Source organism: Camelina sativa, chromosome 11, assembly GCF_030686135.1.
Source record: "Camelina sativa cultivar CO46 ecotype springtype chromosome 11, ASM3068613v1".
Lineage (NCBI taxonomy): Eukaryota > Viridiplantae > Streptophyta > Magnoliopsida > Brassicales > Brassicaceae > Camelina > Camelina sativa.
The window spans coordinates 45,800,549-45,817,742 of NC_141890.1; the positions used below are offsets into that span (position 1 = coordinate 45,800,549).

General features: G+C 34.2%; 3 protein-coding genes, 1 long non-coding RNA gene and 2 pseudogenes across 4 annotated transcripts; all 6 read left to right on the forward strand.

Moving 5' to 3' along the window:
- The first annotated feature begins 432 nt into the window (after window positions 1–432).
- Window positions 433–1,973, forward strand: LOC109127442 (putative FBD-associated F-box protein At5g56560 pseudogene; annotated as a pseudogene).
- An 838-nt stretch (window positions 1,974–2,811) lies between these two features.
- On the forward strand, window positions 2,812–4,360 carry LOC109127443 (putative F-box/FBD/LRR-repeat protein At5g56810). Its single transcript, XM_087473028.1, has 4 exons — window positions 2,812–2,910; window positions 3,387–3,695; window positions 3,817–3,951; window positions 4,043–4,360. The coding sequence occupies exons 1-4, from the start codon at window positions 2,812–2,814 to the stop codon at window positions 4,358–4,360; spliced, it is 861 nt and encodes a 286-aa protein (XP_087329154.1).
- A 283-nt stretch (window positions 4,361–4,643) lies between these two features.
- On the forward strand, window positions 4,644–6,469 carry LOC104726227 (putative F-box/FBD/LRR-repeat protein At5g56810). The gene is made up of 3 exons (XM_010445037.3): window positions 4,644–5,676; window positions 5,753–5,890; window positions 5,979–6,469. Exons 1-3 carry the CDS (start codon window positions 4,777–4,779, stop codon window positions 6,261–6,263), a joined length of 1,323 nt encoding a protein of 440 aa, XP_010443339.1. The 5' UTR covers window positions 4,644–4,776; the 3' UTR covers window positions 6,264–6,469.
- Window positions 6,470–9,548: 3,079 nt separating this feature from the next.
- On the forward strand, window positions 9,549–11,376 carry LOC147935487 (uncharacterized). The gene is made up of 3 exons (XR_015570404.1): window positions 9,549–9,898; window positions 10,262–11,112; window positions 11,219–11,376. It is a non-coding gene; the product is annotated as an uncharacterized LOC147935487 (long non-coding RNA).
- A 1,999-nt stretch (window positions 11,377–13,375) lies between these two features.
- On the forward strand, window positions 13,376–14,905 carry LOC104728945 (putative FBD-associated F-box protein At5g56820). The gene is made up of 3 exons (XM_010447855.1): window positions 13,376–14,263; window positions 14,362–14,499; window positions 14,588–14,905. Exons 1-3 carry the CDS (start codon window positions 13,376–13,378, stop codon window positions 14,903–14,905), a joined length of 1,344 nt encoding a protein of 447 aa, XP_010446157.1.
- An 813-nt stretch (window positions 14,906–15,718) lies between these two features.
- LOC147935488 (uncharacterized) lies at window positions 15,719–16,676 on the forward strand (annotated as a pseudogene).
- Window positions 16,677–17,194: the final 518 nt, after the last annotated feature.

Below are 17,194 nucleotides of genomic sequence, written 5' to 3' on the forward strand. Positions count from 1 at the left end.
TCAAACTTCAAAGTTTCAAACAGAGCTTTGTATTGTTCTGCCAATACTGTATATTCAAATTCGTCATCATTATCTTTCTTAAAAAAATAGGAAATTTCAATTCCAGAAAACATTTAAAATCAAAAAAGGTTTTACTATGTGGGACAAAGATAATGTAACATCTGGATTTTAATTTCCATTATTAGGCAAAAAAAAAAAAAGAAAGTCATGTATGATATTATCGTAAAAAAAAAGAAAAGATTTTATTAGTAGGATTAGGATATATGATTGGGTAGAATATAAATTATGTTTTGGCAAATTCCTATTAGCATTGAGACTTGTGGGTAGAAGAAATAGAATAGAGTTCTTTATGTTAACCCCAAAGTCACATTCATATAAACACAACAAATTATCTCAAATTTTTGTTTTTTCTCTCTATATCATCTCTTGGCCATGAGTTTCATGGAAAGGGACAGTAAAATTCAGAAGAAAAATCTGAATAATGAGAAAATAGACATGATAAGTTCATTACCAGATGACTTGCTCTTGAAGATATTGTCATCACTTTGTTATAAAACTTTGGTATTCACGAGCGTCTTGTCGAACCGATGGCGTGGTCTCTGGAAACGAGTGACAATACTCAATTGTGATAATTGCTTAAGATGCAATAGTTTTGACTTTGGTCAATTTGTTTCTAATTCGTTACGGTTTAGTAATAATAATAATGCTGGAGTGATTATAAAGAGCTTCCATCTCAAGGTTCACCTAAGTGATCAACTGAATTTTTTTTTCAGAGCATTGGCTAACTCCTCTGTTGATCTCTCTGAGGTGAGTATCGAGTCATACTATTTACCTCAAACATTCCCGAGTACCTTCCGTAGTTGGGATTACTGGAATCTCAAAACATTGATACTTACAAGACTAATTTTCGTGGATAACGATGGATCATATGATTATATGCGGTTTAGATCCCTCAAAACTCTGCATCTGCTGTCCGTGAGGTTCTCAGCCGACAAATCTGTTCAAAGGCTTTTAAACGTTTGTCCGAAACTTGAAGAATTGGGTTGTGAGACGAACAACATATGTCAATGTCAAGATATACACTATCAATGTGCCTACTTTGATGAGTTTATCTATCGATTATACGTATGCGCTATCTCGACCCGTGGATGTACACGGATTTGTGATAAATACTCCTTCTTTGAGGTACTTGAGCATTAAAGATCACGTCAGTAACTTGTTACAGTTTGAAAATATGCCTAAGCTGGTCAAGGCCAATGTAGTGGTTGACTGTGATCAACCTGAGAAGTTTATTAGATCTATTACCTCAATCCAACATCTCTCTTTGTGTTCTAAAACTTCAAAGGTAAAAAACCCATCTTTAATAATCTGAATTAATGTCAAAGATGTAATCAAATAAATATTTAACCTCTTTTGTGTGTTTTGCTTTTATTGCAGATCACATATCCTAGTGGCGGCGGCACTTCCTTCTTCTATCTTGAACATCTTGAGCTATGTACATGTTCTCAAGAGTGGTCGAATCTATTAAACCTTATTCTCAAAGACGCTCCAAGACTTCAGGTTCTCAAGCTCAAATTGGTATGTAATTTATTTATGCAGTTCCCATAATTTTGTTTTTCCAGCTTTTGAACGCTTCTAAAAAACTTCTAACACATCTGTTATAATGTTTTCTTCTATTGTCACAGAAACATTGTGTTCAATGTAGTACTGAATCGATGGATCACAGCTGGAACGAGCCGTGCTCCGTTCCCATATGTTTATCGTCTCATCTAGAGATCTTCGAGTGGGGACATTACAAAGGAACAAAGCAAGAGAAAAAAGTGGCGGAATACATATTAACAAATGCGAGTAATCTAAAGATGGCGATGTTCTCTTCAGAGAGGAATCGGATTTTCAACGAGTTAGAGAATGTGGCCAGAGGTTCAGAAGCATGTCAGCTTGTGTTCAATCGGATTTTTTACCACTTTTTGTAACAAGATATTTCTGAAACAATTATTCCCTCCGTTTCAAAATATAGGATGTTTTAACTAAAACACGCAGATTAAGAAGTCTTTACTTTTAACAAGTTCAACCAATCAGAAACAATAATGCATAATATAAAATACTAAACTAATCTAAAAGTTGCATAGAAAATTGAAAACATCCTATATTATAAAACAAAAAACTTCTCTAAAATATCTTATATTTTGAAACGGAGGAAGTATTTGACTACATAGTAAGTTTTTGGGTTTTCTTACCAAGATTTGTTCGTACTGATTCTGATAATTCCATCTGCTTAGTTCTGGTGCAAGGAAGTAAATAACCGGCTCTATATGTGGCACTAATTAGTCTTTTTGAGGATATTGGACGGAATGCCTTGGGTTTTAAGTCTCCCATGTTATACATAACTTTCCTTATTTACCAGTTTATCATTACCCTTAAAGGTGTTTGTGTGTTTGTATGGGCAAAATCAGGTTGGAAGAAAAGACGTTTGAGGAAATGGGAACTGCATGAAGCCATGAAGTGGTTCAAGTGCATGTGAGTTTAAAATATAATGTTTATATAAATCTCACATAGTAGTATTTTTATATATATATTTAATGGATCTCCAAACAGCCAAGGCCCAGAAGACGATTAGAAAGACCGACCAAAATTTCCTAGTTTTATTGTACTGTATCTGTGTATTCCTTTGATCTTAAGCCAAAAATTAGGGTTTTATTGGTTGTCACAAAAAAAAAAAAGGGTTTTATTCGTTGTCACAAAAAAAAAGGGTTTTATTCTTCCTTGAGATCTAACGAAGCGATCTAGCACTTTTCTAATCTCTGGTTGGCGATGGAATCTGCGGGATTAAAAATCAAAGAGGTTACAAATTCTGATGGAATCAGTAACTTGTCTGACGATTTGCTCATCAAGATACTCTCCTTAGTTCCGGTAAGAGTTGCAATGAGCACAAGCTTGTTGTCTAAACGATGGAAACCTGTATGGAAGATGATGCCAACACTTGTGTATGATGAACAGGAACTTGTCCCACCGTTATTGGTTCCCTTGGCTTTGCCCAATTTTGTAGCATGTCTTTACCTAAAGCGCCGTTTCGTAGAACCTTAATCCTCAAACTTGACAAGAAAGCTGCTTCCATGGTCATAGATTCTCTGTTATTCACAAACCTTCCTTCCACTCTCCTTGAGATCTCAATCACTTCTTTATCTAAGAATTATATAGGTTTCCCAAAAAACTTTAAATTTTCCAAACACTAGTCGTCTTGAAACTCCAAGGCACTATTACTCTGAATGTTGCTGTTGCTTCTCCTGTTTGTTTCCAGTCCCTGAAAAGTTTGCATGTCATAAGTGTGATGTTTTGGTCCAAAAAGTCTTTGGGGATACTTTTATTGGCTTGTCTTGTCCTTGAAGATCTCTTCTTCGAAACAAATATCAATGATCACATCCACCCTTTCACCATATACAGTACCTTCTCAACAGAGATTACACATCACTGACCGTGTCCATTATTTTAATTACGGTGACCTAAAATTCGAGATTAATGCTCCTTCTTTGAAGTACTTAAAGATGATAGAATGGAGTGGTTGTATTAAATTCGTTGAAGATATGCCTAAGTTGGTGGGTGCAAAAGTTATACTTTCAGAATTCCAAGCTGAGAAGTTGATCAGATTGCTTACCTCGGTAGAGTTTCTTTCAATAAAACATCTACATCCTTCAATGGTAAGTTACTACCATATTGGTAACTAGATAACCCTTCTCGGTCTTGTTTTATTTGAAAGATGGCATTTGTTGTATATGCTTTTGGAGTTTGGTAATAACTAAATAATGTTGTGGAGTGCAGGTTCTACCTCTTGCCAATGGAATTTCTCATCGGCTTCTTCGTCTGAAACTACATATTTACCACAAACTTCCGCTTAATATGCTTCTGCATTTGCTCAAACATTCCCCTAAACTACAAGTTCTCAAGCTTCACGAGGTATTGAAAAATATGTTTCACTTAATTTCCCTTGTTACTTAAAGATCTCTGTTTCAAGAGAGCTTAAATTGCATTTATATATGTTTCACAGAATTATTTTAGTTATACGACCCGAGGGACCGAGGATCAACTTCCTCCAGTCTCTGCACCGAGCTCGGTTCCTGAATGCGTATCATTACATCTTGAAACTCTTGAATTGAGAGGCTTTTTAGGAAGAAAGAAAGTGAAAGAAGTCGTCGTTTACATTCTGCAAAACGCTTGTCACTTAAAAACCGCTTCAATCCTTATATATTCAGAAGGTCCTCCAGGTGGAAAGAATGATCTGATGCTGATCAAGGAGTTGAAATCTATCTCTTTGGCTTCGAACTCGTGTCAGCTTGTAGTTGGAGTTAATAACACATGGTTTTAACCTCTCCCTCAAATCTACATAATAATGTGAAAATCTGAATGTAACATTTTTGACCTTTTAAGATGATTTTTGTCATTTGTCTGGTTTCTTCTTATTCTAGTTAGTCAAACAGATCTGTAGTGATAAATATATAGAACTTTAATTTAATTTTTGACACATAATCAAAGAGAAATTATTAAGGTGAGATCTTTCCACATTTTTTTTTCTTTTAATTTAACATTTTCCCCAAATGTACAGTACATAATAAATTTTAACTTATCTTATGTGATTAAAAAAAAAAAAAACCAAAAGACTTAGAAAAAGATTAACATAAAAACAGAGCTTCATATCTGTCATTCTAATCCTCTGCGCCTGCTCCTCTACGCGTGAGGCAAAAACTAGGGTTTTTTTTCTATTCTTCCATCAGATCTAACGATATGGCGATGGATGATGCAAGATCTGGAATCGAAGACGTTACGTACGCAGATAGGATCAGTGAATTACCTAACGATTTGCTTTTCCGAATACTCTCACTAATCCCGGTAAGCAATGCGATGTCCACAAGTCAATTGTCTAAACGATGGAAACCTGTATGGAAGATGTTGTCAACTCTTGTGTATGATGAAAACTCTTGTCCCAACGTTGGTTCCGTTGGAGGTTTTGTCCAATTCTGTGGCAGGTCCTTGCAATTACATGATGCTCCACTTCTCAAAACCCTAAATCTCAAACTTAGGAAACACTCTGATTCCTTAGATTCTCTGTTTTCAACCCCAAATAATATTCAGTATTCCACTCTCGTTGAGATGTCAATCACTTCTACTACTTATCCTTGTTATTACAGTACTATCAGTTTCCCAAACCTCAATGTATTCCAAACACTAGCTGTCTTGAAACTACAAGGCCATATTCTTGTTGATGTTGTTGAGTCTCCCGTTTGCTTCCAATCCCTGAAAAGTTTGTACCTCAAGTGTGTTAAGTTCGAGTCGGAAGACTCTTTCTCCACTCTTTTATCGGCTTGTCCTGTTCTTGAAGATCTCTTCATCCAAAGAACCTGCAGTGTAGGCAGTTTTGTGTTCACCATATCAGTTCCTTCTCTACAGAGATTATCTTTCACTAAAGAACAAAGCTATTATGCTGACGACAAGGCCATCGTCGAGATTACTGCTCCTTCGTTGAAGTACTTGAAGATCTTCGATCGCGTAGGTTGTTACAGTTTTGTTGTGGATATGTCTAAGTTGGTGGAGGCAGATGTTAAAGTTAATCTGTCAAAGAATGAGAAGCTTCCTAAAGTTCTTACTTCGGTTGAACATCTTTCCCTAGATTTATATCCTTCAATGGTAACTTCTTTCTTCTCCCGCAAGCTTGATTGTGTTTTCTTTAAAGGTAACACTATAACCATGTTTTCTCGTGCAGGTTTTTCATCTTACAGATAGATTCATCTCCAAGCAGCTTCTTCATCTGGAATTAGACATTTACGACAACTTTAGGTCGAATCTACTTATGAGTTTGCTGAAAGATTTACCGTCTTTACGAGCACTAAAGCTCAACCACGTAAGTAAAAGTCACAGTCTATAATTTTTTTAGTATTGTATTTTGAGAGCTTTGAATTGATCTAATACAATGTCTTTATGCTACTCAGCAACATCCCAACTATACTGTCGATGATCAACCGTGTTCAGTCTCTAAACCGAGCTCGGTTCCTAAATGCTTGAGCTTCCATCTCGAGACTTTTGAGTGGATAGGCTACGCAGGAACATATGAAGAGATAGAAGCTGCGGTTTACGTTTTGAAAAACGCTCGTTGTTTGAAGAATGCTACAATATCTCTGTATTCAAGAGGCATGGAGAATGATCAGTTGATGATTAAGGAGTTGGAATCTATGTCTAAGGCTTCAACCATGTGTCAGCTTTTAGTTAAATTTTAGATTTTGCTCATAGATTTGGGTCATTGCTTGGATTTGAACTTTTAGAAAGAGATAATTTTATTATTCGAATCTGAATTTGCATAAGAATTATTAAACTTTTCCCCCTTTTTATTAGCGTTTTGATTGTATGAAAACTATGGAACAAAGGGAGTTTCTTTTCTTGTAAACAGAGAAGCTTGTTACGATTCTAATAGTTTTACGATACTTTATACTTGTTGCATTTTCTGGTTCTTCCTCTGTTCACCTTCAGAGAGGTTCACCACCAACTCATTCTCACTTTGGTTAGGACCTTCTTGTATCACTTCTACAAGTTGCAGGTCCGTTCCCACTATATCTCTCTACTTCTCTCACTCTGTTTTACTCTCTGTTTTGTTTAAGTAAAAACAAGAAGCTTAGAGAGATAACACTTTGAGTGTCTACATTTTTAATATTGATCACAAGGATGGTTCTTACAACATCTTCAAAACACACACATACGTATACTCCTCATACTAGGTATGAATGATGATCACTAACACTAGTTTTAGGCTAAGATTACAAGCAAAAGACTACTATTTCTCTAACCAGTAACCACTCCAACAACTTATTCATCTTAACTAATCTTAGCTAACTTAGTTCTACCAACATACTTCTACGATTGAGATGCAGCTAAACCCATCTAGAACACCTTTTTTTGTTGGTTCATAACCAATCCAGCAAGCCCCCAACTCAATATATTATTATCTTCTCGTCTTCCTGTTTTTCAATCACGAGTCTCATCCGTTCCTTTTTTTGCTAAACCTCATCCGTTCCTTATGATTCTTCATTGATCTTATAACTTGAACAATAATGAATCCCAATTAACTCAACCTATTCCTATAACCCCTTACGTATTTGTTTATTAGTTTTCAAGTATGTAAATCATCATTGGATTATATGTAAATTATCATCAAGTACTCTGTACTCATCTAATAGTAATTATATTGCTGCATAGGAAGATTAGAAACTAAAAAAAAATGGTTTTATCCTTTATATATGTAAATAAACATTGGACGATTACAAAGTTGACGTGATTGACCACATCTTATTTTTCCAAAAAAAAAATAGCAGAAATATAATACTAGCTTGCTAGTACTTATTATGGATAAAGTCTTCATGCATCTCACTAAAGAGACAGACTAGTTTGAGCGTGCTACGTAGGTAGAGTTTTCCGGGAAACAACGAGGGCCAGCAGTTATCATTAATCCCGTTAAGCGTTTTGCAACAAGCATGTCTCATGCCATGAAACTTTCCTTTGAACATCCCACCAATTGCTTCAAAACAGCCTTCCACGCTCTTGATCGCCCCGATACATTCTATGGGATGTAGCCCTTTTGGATCGACTTCTACTTCTTTCGTCAACACCATCACCTTGTTTTCTTCGTTGTTTGAATCTGATATTTCACTAGCCAATGAAGACATGACTATCAAACCAAAGAAGATAGTGGCAAAAAGAATTGATTTTTTTTTAGCCATTTCTGAGAAAAGAAAAGAATAGAAAAAAAATGTATATATGTTTTGAGTGTGTTTAGAATGACTCTTCTTTGTGAATAGTGCCGGCCCTGACCTAAAGCCCGTAAAGCAAGGGCTTTAGGTGGCAGATTATATTAACAATTTAAGGGGCATCAATTTTTATAAACTTGTGGTGGTACAATGGTTGGGTATACCTTTATTCTTTTTCAGTGTTAAGACTTCGAACTTTTGTGTAGCAGTTTTTGTAACTTTTTTTTTTTCTAATGTTTGTTAATGGGAAAAAAAAAAATTTGCTTTAAGCACCAAAATTGGTTGGGCCGGCACTGTTTGTGAACTTGTGTTTACAATGATCTCAAAGAGGGTTAATTTATACTAGTTGAGTGTGAGTCTGAGAGGTATAACGAGCCCTTGATTTTAGGAGTATTAATGTCTGCAACAATTGTGAAGTCTGATTTAATTTGAACTGTTTGTGGTCTGTATATCCATAATTAAATTTTTAAAAATCATTTTAGTCAGAGGTTAATCTCTACTTTACTTATTTCATTCTCTCTCGAATCATAAAATTATGCAATTTTGGATCTCGTGAGAGTGCATCTAATAAATGGTCATCAAATCCCTTGCAAATAACAAAATCGAATAACATGATTTAAGCTTAGTAATTGTCTAATTGATATGATAGAATTATGTCGTAAATTGCATATGGACATATGGTGTCATTGTGGGTATATAATAGCTAAACCTACCAAACATGGTATTTTCTAGGAGGTGGTAACACCAACAGTAAATTCAAAAACACTATGTCTTAGCCTTTCAAATGGTTTTATAATGATTCTGATTGCAGGTATACAATGTTATAAAAATTTATCCGTTGGTAATCAAAAGTATTATTAGCTTTTAAATTTGTTTTTAACTCTGTGACATATTCTAAAAACAAATTGTTTACCTTTTCAGTGAAAAAATTATTTAGGTTATATAATACATCATATTCTGTAACAATACATATATATATATATTGTGTAGATATATATAATACCGTGATTTTATATGATTTAAGTCATATCTTTTATGGGTTTATTCAGAGAAACAGAGTAGATGGAACAGAGGAGTTCTGTATTACTGTATGTGAGTAGCATAATATTAAAGATACATAATGCATATTTTACATTTACTTTTTGTCAAAATTTTGAAACTTCATTAAGATTATTTTGTCACATACAATGATACACACGCGTACACATGCACATACGTGGCTTTGATTTTGAGATGATGATGGAGAAACACTAAAATTTCTTCATCAATATGATAATGTTTTTTTTTGATAATTTTTAAAAAATCAAATATGATAATTATTGGAAAGTTTATTTAATCAATGGTTAAAAGTGCGACTTATGGTTCTTACTTCTTACCTACCGGAGTTGATTCCAAGTAATAGTGTTGGCTATGTGTAGAATCTTGTCGAACCAAATTGTGTAAAAAGAAAAAGAAAGGAACATTTGTTATTAGAAAATGTTAAATGACATATGTACATATACATATATCAAGAAAATGTTTGCTATAAAATATAGTGAAAATAGATCAGAATGACACAAATTTGAAAAAATATTTCTTGATTGATATCGTCTCTTAGAGAAAAACTAGAATGACATAATATTGTGTCTAAATTACCAAAAGCTCAATCAAAATAAAATCGGAAATAAAAATTAAATAATAAAATAAAAATAAAATCTCTTCAATTAAAACTTTAGGAACCCGATAATCGTTTATTTTTTTTAAACGAACTAAACCTTTGTTTCTTCCGCCAGCAAAGAGAGATTTTACAGTCCAAAAAACAAAATCGATTTGTCGTCATCTCGCCGACGATTTAGAACAGTAATCACCAGTGTTCTCTGCTCCATCCAGATACAGACGCTGCCGGTGAGTTGGGTCGTTTATTCCAGGGGCGAACTATACATCATAAAGGGCTTCAGTGGTGGTTGATTTCCTCCGACGGTGAGTTAATTGGATTGTTACTTGCAATTATCGATTAACCCTGTTTTTGTTTTGGATTTTGCTCTTCAATAGCTTTGGTGGATCCTCAAAAGCATCGGTGGAAAGGATTAGGCTTCTTGTTTTGTATCTTGATCCTCAATAGCTTCATAAATCCGGTTAGGCTTTATGATTACATTTTGTCTCCAATTATCTCTGTTTTTATTTTGGGTCTTTAGTTATTGAAGAATTTGGTCTCGAATTTTATGTATTTTTGTGTCGATTTGTTGATTTTTGATATATTGTTTATTGGATTCTCTTTCACACCTATTACCTTCTTGATTTGATTTTTTTTGGATTAGAAGTATCTGTCAATTTTTTGTTACCTAAATGAGTGATTTGTTTCATGGATGCTTTGAAGTATTTGTTTCAATAACAATTTTGTGTTATCTCACATGTTTGCTACAGCTATTCAATCAAGTATTTATCATCTTGTTTGCTACCTTTTCCTATCATTTGATTCTTTTTTTTTGTATGTTTAGGAATGGCATCTTCAAGCAATAACATCAAATATCCTCCTCTACTTTATGAAAAAGGAAAATGGCCTCTCCAACATAGGAGTATGAACCACAACTATTTTGTATCGAAAATTGGTATTTTGAAAGAATGATTAGGGGTGGATGTGTGGGATAAACTGAAGGAATCATCTCTTGGAGTTTTTATAAAGTTTGTTGAACTGGAATACACATGGGCGGCGCAGAGAGTTCATTTTTTACTAACACATCAGCTGAGAATCAACAACATTCATGAGGTTTGGTCTTTGATCGATGATAGGCCAATTAGATTTTCTTTAAATGAGTTTGCGGAGATTACAAGCTTAAATTGTGATGCATTTGACCCTTTAGACAACTTCGATGTTGATCACCATGATTTCTGGAAAGAAATGAAAATACCAACAACCCTTGATGATCCTATGTGGAGTGAGTTGCTAAAGGTGATTGATTTTAGCAAAACATGTCATCTTGATAAGAGGATGATGGTTGGTAGGTTATGTCTATCGTCAGTATGCGTACATGAAATTCATCATACATCTAGAATCCCGTTGGCGACCGCTAAGAGAGTTGCTTTTGAAAAACATCCATGGGGTCGAGTCGCTTTTAGTAGTCTAGTGAATTCTGTTAAGATTGTTGACTATGATAGAGATTCATACACCATACACGGGTGTGTTCATGCTATGTTGATTTGGCTGTATGAGAGTGTTACTGGAATAGGAGAAAGTTATGGGTTTAGAAGGACAGAAACGACTGGTGTTCCACTTCTTGATTGACAATCATCTCGAAAACGTATCAACTTCACAAACTTCATCAAAAAAGAGAAGGAGTTGCACGGACAGGTTAGTAGTTTGTGATAATTTTTTTTAAAAAATACTTTCAACATGTTATAATTTGTATCAATTTAAAGTTATTATCAGCGCTAATATCTTCATTCATGTCTTGTAGGTTCGTGTAAGGCATATGGTTCATGTTTCAGAGGAAAACATGTATCATTCAGATGTTGAGCAGTTAATAGTTTGACCAGTGGTACACCGCGTGCATATAATTTGACAATTTGGGTCAAACTCGCATATGTGCATATAATTACATATATATCAAGAGTCGAAAATCTTATTATATAAAGTTTGATGTAAAAATTACTCATTAACAAGATCATGACATGTGTCAATTGTATCATTCAAATGTTGACACATGTCAATTTTAAATTTATTAAAATTATAAAAAATAAAAATGTAAAAATTCAAAACTTACCATAATTTTTTTTTATATAAAAGTAAAATAGAGAAAAGAAAACCTAATTTTATTTAAAATATTTAAACAGTTTTAAAATTTAGAAAAAATCATTATAAGGAAATTATATATATATATTTATCATAAAATTCAAAATTATAATATTGTTTACTTATTTTAATTTTAAGTTGCTAATTTTACAAGAAAAAATATTACTTTTTATATAAGAAAAAATGAATGTGAAAATTATACAATTAATTACTGTTTCTAAAAAAAATGTAAATACTCACCTTTATAGGAAAAAAAATATTGTTGAAAAAAAAACATAAAAAATAATAGATTGTCTCATATTTTTTTCACCAATCAAATAATTTATTCAAAAAGACTGCTGTTGTAATATATTAGATAGGAGTATGTAAGATTAACATATGCATTTTTGTAACCACAAAAATGTTAAAGTAAAGAGACATATAATATATTCTTTAATGTGTTCATAAAGACAATTTGTTGGTAGTAGTAAAGACTAAATAGTATATTTTAACAGTAAAATATATTTATGTGTACAAATACACTTTTAGTGGTGATGTAGATAGTAGATTTGTAAATGGATATACATTAGTGTATTATAGCCAAAAAAAAAACTATTTTCTATAATGAAAAGTTTATTTCTTTACTTTTATATATTGTTTTTCTTACGAAAAGAACTAAATATATATTCTTTGTTAAATTTAATTTTATTTTAATAACTTTGAACTCATCTACATCTATTTTCTTTAACTAAAAGTGTACTTATTTACTGTTTATTTTTCAATCAAACAATTAAAAGGAACTTTCTTGTTTAGCTGCCCAACCCGGAGGGAAAGAATTACAAAAGAAACTTCAGAGATAAGAGAACACGAAGCACGGGCAAGACAATCCGCCTTCGTATTTGACGCACGCGGGATCCAAGAGATGGAGAATAGTGGGAAAGACTCCAGCGAGTTAAACTCATCGAGCAAGTTGGAGAAGGACGACCAATATTCAGAAGACTGCACCATAGTGAGTAATTCAGCACAATCAGTCTCAAAACGTTGACAAGCGATCCCTTCAGTACGTATCCGCTCAATGGCCCACAACACATTTTTAACTCTGAATGCAGGGGGAGGGGCTCTGTTTTAGACACTTGGCCCTCAACAACAAGGTTCGCTCCTCACCAACGCAACACCACCAGCCCAGTCATGAATGCACATTGGTTGCTTTCTAAGAACCATCAATCTGAGAACGAGGTGAAGAAACCTAGACATATGAATACGAAGATGGAGCTGGCATGACTGCCATAAAAGAGAGCGCCTATTCCCAAGCTAAATTATCGCCCAAAGTTAGAGTAATTATATCATTCGCCTCTATCTCTTAACCTTGATTTTTTTTATGGCCTTCCAGATTGCCCATAAAATTCATGGTAATTGAATAAGTTGATCAGGATCACCCTGTTGAGAGGCGTCCCTCCAGAAAACAAAATCCAAATTCGAGTACACCGACTCATATGGTAAACCCTCTGACAAGACCGGAGTCAGAGATAAATCCCAAACTTCACACAAACGAGGACATTCAAAATAAAAACGTGATTAATAGTTTCAACCGTAGAGTCGCAGCTTTTACATCAAATATCACATTAGACACCTCAGTGTATCTATTTACTTACTAAAAAAATTTACTTTATATTCTTTGATAAATTATAAACCTGCCGCACATCGGGCGGGTCCTAATCTAGTTTAATATATAAAACGGAAAAAAAACAAAAGCTTAGGGTTTTACTTCTGTGAAGAACTCTTTTTCAACTCGTCAGCTACAAAATTAGTGTTTTTTCCATCTTTCATATCTGACGATTGTGCGATGAAAGCTCCAAGATTAGGAAGTGAAGAGGTTTTATGTTCGGATAGGATTAGTCACTTACCTAACGATTTGCTTTTCCGAATACTTTCGTTTATTCCGGCAAGACATGCCATCTCCACGAGCTTATTGTCTAAACGATGGAAGTTTGTGTGGAAGATGATGCCAACATTTGATCTTCATGAAAACTATATTCCCGAAATTGACTCCCTTCGAATTGAAATTTTTTGGGGCATGTACTTGCAATCACTTGAAGCTCCGGTTCTTACGAGTTTGAATCTCACAGTTAGGAGTTCTAGCAGAAATATTATAGATCGTCTGTTATCAAAAATTCAGTCCACTATTCTGGAGATCACAATCACTTCTATTTTTCCAATGTTCATTTCTATCAGATTCTCATGGTATCTTAATTTCTGCCAAACACTTGTCGTGATGAAACTCCAATACATTGAAGTTGACATTGAAGTTGTGGATGTTTTAACCCCGGTTTGTTTCCGGGCCTTGAAATGTTTGCATCTCACCGACGTGATATACTCACGCAAAGAATATTTTCCCACTCTTTTATCAGCTTGTCCTGTTCTTGAAGATCTATATCTCTTAATCGAAACAAACCGCTGTAACCGTCTTGACTCGTTTACCATATCTGTCCCTTCCTTACAGAGATTGACTATATGTGAAGAGACATTCTCCCGCACCATGTATGCGATAAATACTCCTTCTTTGAACTACTTAAAAGTTGCGGGTGGTTTTCTCTCTAGCTCTAAGTTTGTTGAGGATATGCCCATGTTAGCTGAGTCACATGTTGATAATGATTATGAAAATAAGAATAAGAACATCCTGAGATTTCTTACCTCTGTTGAACGTCTTTCAATACACTTTTTCTCTTCAATGGTAAACTCATTACCTTTATTTATTTATCATTATTATTGATCATTCTTCACGCAATCACTTAGTTTTTTGAAGATGGTATTGTACTTTACGGCATGCAGGTTCTGGATCTTACCGACAGTATCTTCCACCGCCTTCTTCATCTCGAGCTGTATTTGGACAACGGACTTCATGGGAATCTAATTCTGAGTTTGCTCAAACATTCTCCTAATCTAAAAGCTCTCAAAGTCAACAACAAGGTAAATTAAAATGTTGCGGTTTCATATTAAAACAGCTCTCATTTGTTTGTTCTTTACCTAACTTAGATTGTCTTAATTGTTTCCACAGAAACCTTCAAAATCTCTCAATGATCAACAGACACCTGTTAGTAAACCGGATACTGTTCCTGAGTGCTTGACCTTCCATCTTGAAACTCTTGAGTGGCGAGGATATGTAGGAAGATCGGAAGATAAAGAAATAGCTGAATACATTTTGGAAAACGCTCGTTGTCTAAACATGGCTATGATCTCTCGGTTTTTCCCCTCTGATCACTATCGCCATCGTAACGGCCTGAAGAAGGACCGGAGGATCGTGAAGGAGTTAAAATATATATATAAGGCGTCACCTTCATGTCAACTTGTAATTCAGCGCCAGCATAATCCGTAGAATGTTTGTTTCAAGTTTCAACTCTCAAGATTTTAAACTTATTGATGTGAATTTTATAGTTCCAATGATAGTGTTACATGAATTTTTTTTTTTTTTTTTTTTTTTTTTTTGAACTAAAATAGTGTTACATGAATTTGAATCATTATTAGGCTAAAAACTGTTCGTATATAAGCCTTTTGAACTTTGTTTAACTCTGTATCTGAAACAGAGCATGCGACTTAAACAGAGGAATCTCAAAAACAGAGAAGTTAACTGTGATAGATGTTTGTAATAGTACACGACGTACCTTGTTTACCAAGTTTCGTTAGTTAAGTCTACTCAAAGAAACAAAGAGTCATTTTATTTTATTTTGAATTCAGGAATGTATTTAGCTTAATAAACAAAATTTGATATTTTTCTTCTAAGATTTCGAGGCTTTTTAAAAATAATTTTCTGTGATTAATCATGCCATTAGTAAGAAAAATAAAAATTCGGTCAGATTTGTTTCGTTTGCAAATCTTTTGAACGAAAAAGAGAGAAGAGGATTTGACGATAATATACTATTATCTAGCATACGAAAAAGAGAGAAGAGGATTTGTTATTAATTTAATACTCTTCTTAATTATTAGCACTAATCAAAATTTTATTTTTGTGTAGAGATATTATCAGGTTTGATTAGGATAAATCCTCACTTATATTTAGACTTATCTTGTATCTAATTGTGCCATTAACAATTTGTATAATCGATTATCCTTATATACATAACTAAACCTCTAGTTCAAGGTTTTATCTGAGAGATCATTGTTCTAGTCGAATCAAGTATTAAGGATTATAATGGGATCGTCTGTTTATCTTCCTGTATTCGATGGAAACAACTACGAGTACTGGAGTGCGCTATGAAAACGTTTCTCAAAGTTTTTGATTTATGGGATGTGGTGGAGATGGGAATTCATCAGCAAGAACCCGTGTAGGTAACTCCATCGACATCTCATGAATTCGAAGGAGTGAGTTATGATTCGTTTGCATATGATGCGGCGGCTGAGAACTATTCAATCTGGTGGAAACAATGGATGGAACGGAAAGATGCGAACGCACTTTCTATGATCCAGACTGGAGTAAGCATTGAGATTTTCCCATCGATAGCTTATGCTAAATCATCAAAAGAAGCATGGGATCTTTTGATGGTGAGATCAGTAGGTGGTCCTATATTTCAAGCTAGAAAGCTTCTTGATCTCAAGAATGAGTACAAGAATATGACAATGAGCGATGCGGAAACAATTCTTGTATTCACTGAGAAACTAATGAAGCTTGTGTTCCGTATGAAGTCTTGTGGGTGGGAGGTCGAAGATAAAGAAGTGGTGAAGAAGATTCTTTCCTCTTTGCCTCCCAAATTCGATAGAGTCTTGGTGGATGTTGCAGAAACACTTTTTGTTGGTGTCCTTATCGATTGCTTGCTTGTCCATGAATACAATATGAGACCTGATCAAGAGTCTTTGGAAGAATCGGTCATTCAGAATGTTAACGTGGAAGAAGGTTTTCAAGCAGAAGCTGAGATATTATACTCGTTGGATGAGATTAATCAAAACCAAGTGGGATCGATGGAGAGACAAAAGAAGTGTTGTCGTTGGTGCAACAGAATCAAAAGATGATAATGCAGATGCAGAAACAGATGATGATGTTACTGAAGGAGAAAGAGCAGCTGTTATTGCACTCCGAACCTTATAATAATCAGGATGAGGAGATGACAAGAGTGATCGAATCTTTGAAGAAGCATAACTTGAAGAAAAAGTAGTTGTAATGAGAAGATGACTTGCTTTTGTTTTGTTTTGGTTTTGGTTTTAGTTTTGGTATTTACTTTGCTTGGTTTTCTGAAAGTGATTTATTATTGATCTATAATTTCTTCCCTGCATTAATTGTGGACTTATATTTTTGTCTCCTCTTAGAACAGAGGAAAACAGAGTAGGATCGATTTTGCACCGACACAAACTCAAGATTGTAGTATCTCCGGACTCCCGTTATTGCTGAAGCAATGAGCTTTCATGTAATATTATTTTACAAACTCCAGATCTTAAAAGTTCTTGACATTCTCAAGTTATAGTCCTCGTTTACTAGAAATCTCTAGTTTGCTTGCTAAAACGGAAAAAAAAAGAAGAAGCAAATTTTGTTTTGTTTTTTTTGGGGCTGGGTCTCTTCCTATTTTGTTGAAATTAATTTGATCACTTTTTGAATATTTTCATGAAATATAGGAATATGGCTTTTAGGGTCTAGGGTTTTTAGTAGTTTATTTTTGTTTTTGGTATGAGAAGGTGT